Here is an 8,952-nt window from a genome sequence, read left to right as displayed (position 1 = left end):
GAATACACAGGACCCCAATGGAAACAAGCCATAGTGCTTTCTTGGGTTTAATCCTTAGCCTCCCTTTAGAACTGTACTTTTGTGCTTTTTTTTTCTTTCAAACTGCTAAATAAAGTTTTCAATCAATCAATCAAAAGGCCTAATATTTCCGTGTAAGAACCCTTGTAGGTACAGTATAGGTCTATAAATAATATTTATTTTTATAAGAGTTTGGTTTGCAGTTGGCATCAAACTATATAACATTTCCTCCTCCTAGTTGTAGGTATATTATTAGACGGCAGCCCTTCGTTTTATAGTAATTTAAATTGTGCGTAATGGCGGAGTGAACTAACCTCAAAACTTTTCCAACTTTATGGATTTGGAAGCCGTGCTGTGGACCGGTGAGAAACATAGAGGGTTGTTGGAACAGTGTGCACAGTGCTGTGCGCGCATGCAGCGCGCAGGGCGTCCGGAGCGCTCTGGCGCCATCGTTCCTCTGGCTGAGGCACCACGGCCAGCGTTGCCAGGTTTTGTGAGAGAAATAAGCAACCAGGAGGTTGTGGGTTCGAATCCACCGTGGTGCATCCGGCTTTGTCGGGCGACTATGTTAACACAATTGGCCCGTGTTCGGGGGAGGGAAGCCGGGCGGGGAGAGTGATATTGGTCATTACACGACTCCTACGGGGTGGGGCGGCACCTGTCAGTGGGAAGTGTCAGGTGGGAGTAGGACGAAGGCCCTACGTCCTGGGGACTCCTCACTGGCAGGTAGGATAGGACAGCAGTGACAACACAGAAATGTGTGTGGGGAGGAATTAATTGGCATAACGACTAAATTGGGGAGAAAAGGGGGGTAAAAAAGAATTGGCTATACTCTAAATATATTTTTTTAAAGAAATAAAAAAAGAAATAAGCAACCAGGTCTAGGAAAACAAGCCACATGATGAGCACTTTAAACCTATATGCTTATGCTATTTGAAAATAGACGATCTACAAACTCAACAACAGGTCGCGACGCGTTGTGAGCTTGTAGATCTGCTATTTTCAAAAACTCTTGCAATAAAATGTGGAATATTTTGAATTTCTTTTTGAAACATTATAGCAACACAAATGCTCCCTGGCTGGCACAAAACATTTTTATGAAAATATTTGAGAACCACTGGTTTAAATAGGCCTAATAATTAAAAAATGTTTTGGAAGCAAGCCTAGATATGTATGAATACCTGTATGAATGAATGAACCATTGTAAAGCGCTTTGAGCACTTGGAAAAGCGCTATAAAAATGCAATTCATTATTATTATTATTATTAGATATGCGAATACACTTTAGAAACAAGCCCACAAAACTGCAACCACCAATTTTTACAAGCAACTTTACAGGAAAAACATGCCCAAAGTCGCTTATAATAAGCCGACATGGCAACACTGATTACGGCTCGTCTCCTCCTCCATGCTCCGTGCTCCTTGGCTGCCCGAGGTGTCTGTCAAAATGCAGGGGAAAGGAAAAAAGAACTGTTTTAGAGGAAAAAAAATCTGAGCAATATTTCTATGGGTAGGCGGGCCGCTCGTTGAAGGGAACAATCGGATTGCCTTGCCAGGGGAGCCACCTCAAAGCCTATCGGGTTACGTTGAATGACAGCGTAACCATGGCAAATAATTTGACTAAAACTATTGTCTTATCCTCGCCATCCCCGGGTCAGATAACCGACCAATCAGAGTTCATATAATCGCTTTTTCTTGCCAGCTTAGAATAATATTATTAAAACGAGCCAGCGAGTCAGTCTCCGGGAGTAGGTTATGTTGAATCGACATAGAAAAGGTGTATGAAGGAGTAGCCTAGGAGTAACAAAAGTTTCTCTCTAAGCTCACCAACTTTTACGAGGAATGCCGCTTGTTTTGTTTTCCCCTATAGCTGAACTGGACTTGAGTTTTTCAACTCTCCACGCTTGGATATTACCCTTTTTGTAACTTTTGCATTTTTATTTTTTTTTGTTGCTCTTTTCTTTGGGGGAGCTTTTATCGCACATATGGACTTATGTCATGCGTTTGGTTTAATGTCTTAACGTAGCCATCATCGGGCAGTGCGTGCGTGAGTGAAAGCGAGGAGTTGTGGAACTAAGCAAGGCATAACAATTATCTGTTTGTATCGGTTTACTCCTGTGTGACTGGGGAACGATGTCTATGCTTCCGACGTTCGGTTTTACGCAGGAGCAAGTAGCGTGCGTCTGCGAGGTCCTCCAGCAAGGGGGGAACATCGAGCGGCTGGGGCGCTTCCTCTGGTCGCTGCCCGCCTGCGAGCACCTCCACAAGAACGAGAGCGTCCTCAAGGCGAAGGCCGTGGTCGCCTTCCACCGGGGGAACTTCCGCGAGCTCTACAAGATCCTGGAGAGCCACCAGTTCTCGATGCACAACCACCCCAAGCTCCAGCAGCTGTGGCTCAAGGCGCACTACGTCGAGGCGGAGAAGCTGCGAGGCCGCCCGCTCGGCGCCGTCGGGAAGTACCGCGTCCGGAGGAAGTTTCCGCTGCCCCGCTCCATCTGGGACGGCGAGGAGACGAGCTACTGCTTCAAGGAGAAGAGCCGGAGCGTGCTGCGGGAGTGGTACACGCACAACCCCTACCCGTCTCCCCGGGAGAAGAGGGAGCTGGCCGAGGGCACGGGGCTCACCACCACGCAGGTCAGCAACTGGTTCAAGAACCGGCGGCAGCGGGACCGGGCGGCGGAAGCGAAAGAAAGGTAGGGGAACGTTAATAATCACTATGGCTGTTTTTTTTTGTACGTTTGTTTTAGTTGTTTAGGGCAGTGCCAGTGGTTCTCAAACCTTTTAATTTCAAGGTCCCCCGTTAACTCTGGGAGCGTACAAATGGAACCAAATGGACCTGTTACAGTCTTACAGACCTGTAAGGATCTATTTGGAACCCCCTCCCCCTGGATCCTACTTTAAGATCCAATGGGTTATTTATTTTATTTTTGTTGTTGTATGTTTGTTTAAGTTGTTTAGGGGGCGCATGAGCCGTAACGAAAATTACAGAGCTGTTGTCAGGTAAATTACAATGCTATAAAAATGTCCTTACATCGTAATTTAAAGTCGTTGTGTAATCACATTCATTATAACAGACTTTCTTTGCTTTGACATTAACATCAATAAGCCGAGCTATTTTAACGTATAACAGCCCAAGGGCCTATACGGCCTACAAATTCACACCAACTTTGTAAGAGAGAGAGTGCCTCAAACAATATACCAAAATGTATAGCCCGCAATTCAGAATCTCGAAAGCAAAAAGTCTTGTTGTTGCATTATTTATTTACACTATTGGTGTGTTGAAGTTTAAAGAGACACGCACGCAGAACCCACAACTCCTTTGACATTTCATTAGGAGCCGTTTGTACATTTCAAAGTGTAGGAGATTACACAGGCAGGCATTAGGAGAGACGTCTGTAGTCAGGTGCTCTGCTCGGTGGGTAGAGGTGTCTCCTTTCACCCCCTGGCCTCTAATTCGGGCTGAAAGCTCCACGTAAATCATGTCTCCTCACTGGAACAAGCCTAGCTACTACTCGCCCCTTGCAAAACAGTTACAATCAATGCCAAATACACACTTTGTGTTTGGCATTGATACTGGAACCGGACCTGTCATAAACATATTAGCCCATAGTCGCTCGGCTAATACAATTTAAACTGCTAAAAATAAAATAAAATGTTAAATGTCAAATCAGTTTCCATTGTTCAGGCGACATGATGACACAGGGATCGGGGAATGACTATACTCTTAATACGTATACCTTTTATTAAAACTAGTATATTTACTTTTGGACAACAAATCAATATTCATATAGGCCTAACAATATATTTGCACTGATGCATAAATATATACTGGAGGTGTTAGTATTAATGTAAATAGGCTAAAATACGACACTATTTTACTATTTATGCTTCCTAACTGTGTGTGTGTGCGTGTGTGTGTGTGTGTGTGTGTGTGTGTGTGTGTGTGTGTGTGTGTGTGTGTGTGCGTGTGCGTGTGCGTGTGCGTGTGCGTGTGTGTGTGTGTGTGAGAGAGTGCGTGCGGGGGGGGTGGTGAAACGGTGAAATTCTGAAATATAAAGATACATTGTAAAATTATTATTCATCATATTTTTTTCATTCTGTATTGTAGGGTAGGCTGTACCGACTTTGCCTCATTTAATGACATTAAACTATGCCAAAGTAGCATTCAACCTGAACCTTTTTAAAAGTAGGATAGGCTATTTTTTTTAAAGCAATTGCGTCACTATTTTACAGCTATGGGAATTATCCAAAAAGCAAAATATTCAAACTAACAGGATGCATTAAGTTGTTGGTTTGTCTGACCCTGATTTATGCTTCGTGATACGGAGAATAAATTAAGCATTAGCACTCAGCAGCAGGCTCGTTGATATAGTGTTTTGTTTTATGTTCGCAGAGAAAACAATGAAAACTCCAACGCCAACAGTCACAACCCATTGACTTCTTCCATGAATGGAAATAAAACTATATTGGGGAGCTCGGATGACGACAAAACGCCCTCCGGTACGCCGGACCACTGCACGTCCCACAGCCCGGCTATGCTCCTCGGCAATAACTCTGGGTTACCGTCCCTGCACGGCCTGGCTCCCCCACCGGGACCCAGCGCCATCCCGGTATCCAGCGCGGACTCGGTGCATCACCACCACTCGTTGCACCACGACAGCATACTGAACCCTATGTCTTCTAATCTGGTGGACCTTGGCTCTTAAACCGACCAGGACGGAGAGCACAGGAACTTTCTACGTGGGGACGTCAACACGAAGCTTTATGGAGCACTTGAGGCAAGGTGCAAAATGACAGACATGGAAAGAAGAGACTGAGAATGAGGCTTTTGTGGTGTGCGCGCGCGCACACACACACACACACACACACACACACACACACACACACACACACACACACACACACACACACACACACACACACACACACACACACACACACACACACACACACACACACACACACACACACGCACGCACGCACGCACACGCACTACAGAGGTGGTTCTAGGGCGTTTAGGTAGCCTAAAAAGTAGGCCTATTTTACCGGAATGTAATAACATAACATGTTATATTGTTGAAAACGATAACAATAAATAAAAAAAAGTCTTAATTCTTGTTACTATTATCGTTATGATTTTAGGGGTTTAGATATTATGTCGACAGACTCCTAGGCACCGAGTCAGAGGTACCCCACCGCATTTTTCGTTTACATAGGGAGCCATAAGCAGTTTATTTTTGTTTTGTTGTCGGGGTAGGCTATCCTACCTTCAAGTGTCTTATATCACATGAGCCGTCTGTGACAAGATGAACTATCTAATCTCTTACTATTATTTGTACTTTCATTTGGGAAGAGACTGCATGTAAACTTTGCGATAAATAATAAAACATAAACAAATCGATTCACCTATAGTTTCATATACCCTTTACAATAAAAGAGAAGAAATACATGGACTAAAATGAGAATTTGTTTGATTCATCCCATCTTCATTTCTTTTTGATTTTTCAATTTGTATTTCTTGCAAAAAAATATATAGTATATGATAGCCTACATTTGGCATGAGCCACTGTGCGGTCTTCGATCACGTTAACAATTCATGAACAATCAAATAGCACAACTGACCAATAGGGGTCCACGTTATCCCACTTCTATCATATTTTGATATTCTTGATAATTTACAGGAAAAATCACGATCACTTGGGGTTATACGAATTAAACTGTTTATGCTTTTTTTTTTTCAAAAGCAATTAAACGTCATTTTGCATTTAGGGGAAAACAAATATTGTAGGCTATATGTTTTGGCATGACTGACACTTGGCTACATGCAGCTGCACACAGATCGCGGCCCTTGTACTGTCTGTCTATGGAGAGTGTATCCCCAATGACTATCATAAAATAGGCCTATAGATTATTTAAAGTCATGCCTCGCTTCTACAGTGGATTTTAAATGGGGAAGCTACCAAAGCACCAATTCCCCAGTAATAACATTATTGGGGAAACCTATTGAAACAGCAATAGGCCTAGTCAAAATCAAGAACCCTTGGCCTTTGACACATAATGGTCGCTGTTGAATAAAGAGGATATTGTCCATTATGTGCAGCAGGCAGGCTGTCTGCAGACATGCATGGGTTAATATGTGGCGCTGGCCCGGGATTATCCCGTCTAATCACAGATAGAGGCTGGAAGAACGGACGTCGTTGGGAGGAAAGTAGCCTGTAGCCTTCTTCCCATTTCCCCCCATACGACTCATGTCCAGAGTCCAGACATTATAATGTTGACCCTTCGAGGCACTTAAAACCGAAACTGTTTAAATTGACAAATGAAATGGCCATGCATAGAGGAAATAGCCTTGAACTTCGAGCGGCACTGGTCTGTCAGTTAGCCCAGTGGTTCTCAACCTTTTCAGGCCGTGACCCCCCAAAATATTATTTGAACTGGGGACCCCCCCATTTTGTTCCACAGATAAATATTGTGAAAATAGCAGATCTACAAGCTCACAACGCCCCAGCTTGTAGATCTGCTATTTTGACAATGTTTGGCTCTTTCTTATATTATTCTACAATTTGGCCAATGTTTTATATAGTTTGTTGATTACGTTTGATGCAGTAATGGTCTTTAAAAAAAAAAAATATTAAAAAGGTCTTAAAAGTCCTTATTGTCACTTCACTATCATCTGGGGACACCCCCCCCCAAAAAAAGATCATGTGGGTACCCCAACCCACAGGTTGAAAACCACTGAGTTAGCCTACAGATGATCTATAGACGCTAGATTGTGTCCGGTTTTTTAAAAAAACGGACACAATCGAACCTTTTCTAATAATAATCAACAGCCTGCTACTGATGGACTGGGGTGTGACATGCAGGCCATTATCGGCCAAAGCTGGGCGAAATTACGCCGCATGCCTTTCCAACTGGTCCCTGATGTTCAAGTGATGACACCTTATCTTTCCTCGCTCCATGAAGGGAACAAAAGTGCCGTAGTGTTCACGGAGGCAAACAGAAAACTGGAAACGTGTGTTGAAAGAAGACACTTTGTTTGAACAGCTTCGGCCATGCAACACTCCTCCCGACACCTAATCCCCTGCACTCTCAAAGCCCTGCGTGTAGAATATGTCTTAAAACAACATTTGACTTATAGACCGCCCTTTTTGCAGGAAATGTCAATCTTTTCCTTTCGTAGGCTACTTTCATTAGAGGGTTATATGCTTTAAACATATCGGCCTACTTGCCTACCCCCTCTCCTCTCTCTCAGTCTTTCCTCCGTTTCTCTCTTCTCTCTCTCTCACTCCACGCAATTTGTTTTAAATGAACGTATAGGCCTATGTGACACAAATTTAATATTTTATAGAAACGTAAACATTCAAAATTGCGCAATAACATTGATGAAGTGAATTGAAAACTGAGATTGTTGAATATTTCCATAGCTGAATAAAGTAGGCTATAAAATAAAGAATGACAGGTTGTTGTTCAGCAATGCATGGTGAACATTTGTGCAAACTGCCTCATCAGACAAAATGGGTTAGTGTGATTCAGTGTTGGCTGTTATCATGTTTTGGGTTTTTTTTTGCACCGCACTGAGTTGACCACCAGGGTCTGTGAAAGATCTTTTATTCTCGCCTGAAAAGTGCTAAGAATCAATCACCACAACTCGACCCCCATGAAGCTCAATTACACATGCAGCACACAAACCCACACAATTAGCAAAGTGCACATGGGTCTACTCAAAAAAGCAGCCTGGCCTGGCCCCCAGAACAGCGGCCTGGGAGAGTAGACATAACACAAAATACTTTAGGCCAGGGGTCTTCAACAGGGGGTCCGGGACCCCTAGGGCGTCCTCAGAGTTACTACAAAGGGTCCGTCAAATCTTTGTGTGATGGGGAACATTAGCCGAAAAGTACCAAGGACAGAGCCAATGGTCAAGTTGACTAAGGATGATGGTTTAAAAGGTTAACTATCTGAAAATACACACCCAACTATATTACATCTATGAAAAAGTTTAATCTGCAACACCGTTTCATACAATATGTAGTGGGGGTCCCTGGCTGCTTCATCTGTCTCTCTCTCTCTCAGCTAGGGGGTCCTTGGCCTGAAAAAAACGTTAAAGACCCCTGCTTTAAGCTCTCACCAAACCGACACTATTATGAGAGAATATGAGATTTTTAGTCTCCGCGACGTCCACTCCTCTTGTTTCTCAAACAGCTTGAAAAGTGAACTTGACTCGGGTCTCTTGTGCTCGCTGCTTGTGCTTGGACAGGACAGGGCGAGGGAGGCTGTTAAACTTTATATTTGGGCAGAGGATGATAGGAAAAGGCGAGCCCAAAGCATGCACTGGGCTAACAAGACTGCATGGCTGACCTATAAACGCGGCGCAGGGCGATGATTTAATTCTGGTATGTTGGTTTATGGGGAAAACGACCCCGCAGTTGTAGCAATTGAATCATTGAATCATCAGGCTAAACAATATTGTGCAAATAATACTGTGTGCTCTCTCTCTCTCTCTCTCTCTCTCTCTCTCTCTCTCTCTCTCTCTCTCTCTCTCTCTCTCTCTCTCTCTCTCTCTCGCGCTCTCTCTCTCTCTCTCTCTCTCTCTCTCTCTCTCTCTCTCTCTCTCTCTCTCTCTCTCTCTCTCTCTCTCTCTCTAAAATACTCTGTTAGAAGAAGTAAAAAGCCTGTGTTCAAAATGTTACTTGAGTAAAAGTACAAAAGTATTGGCATCAAAACTTACTTAAAGTACCAAAAGTAAAAGTACAAACAACCCTAACCCCTAACCCTTAATAATATAATAATGTATATCTGCAAAGTAACTAGTAACTAAAGTTTTCAAATAATTGTAGTGGCGTAAAAGTACAATATTTGCCTATGAGATGTAGTGGAGTAGAAGTAAAAGTAGGCCTACTGAAAAGTACTTGAGTAAATGTACTTAGTTACTTTTAC

The 8,952-nt window shown here is 43.3% G+C and overlaps 1 protein-coding gene across 1 annotated transcript; it reads left to right on the top strand.

Moving 5' to 3' along the window:
* Positions 1 to 1,766: 1,766 nt before the first annotated feature.
* Positions 1,767 to 5,429, top strand: six2a (SIX homeobox 2a). The gene is made up of 2 exons (XM_080450422.1): positions 1,767 to 2,711; positions 4,412 to 5,429. Exons 1-2 carry the CDS (start codon positions 2,152 to 2,154, stop codon positions 4,722 to 4,724), a joined length of 873 nt encoding a protein of 290 aa, XP_080306548.1. The 5' UTR covers positions 1,767 to 2,151; the 3' UTR covers positions 4,725 to 5,429.
* Positions 5,430 to 8,952: the final 3,523 nt, after the last annotated feature.

Source organism: Gymnoscopelus braueri (genome assembly GCF_963280865.1).
Source record: "Gymnoscopelus braueri genome assembly, chromosome: 14".
NCBI lineage: Eukaryota > Metazoa > Chordata > Actinopteri > Myctophiformes > Myctophidae > Gymnoscopelus > Gymnoscopelus braueri.
The sequence above is the reverse complement of the archived record's forward strand: the minus strand, read 5'-3'. Positions and strand labels throughout refer to the sequence as shown.

What these genes read in the sequence shown, in the direction of transcription:
- six2a (XM_080450422.1), top strand. Translation starts at nt 2,152, where the DNA reads ATGTCTATGCTTCCGACGTTCGGTTTTACGCAGGAGCAAGTAGCGTGC. An exon ending in GCGGCGGAAGCGAAAGAAAG is followed by an intron (nt 2,712 to 4,411) that starts GTAGGGGAACGT and finishes TTATGTTCGCAG; the next exon opens with AGAAAACAATGAAAACTCCA.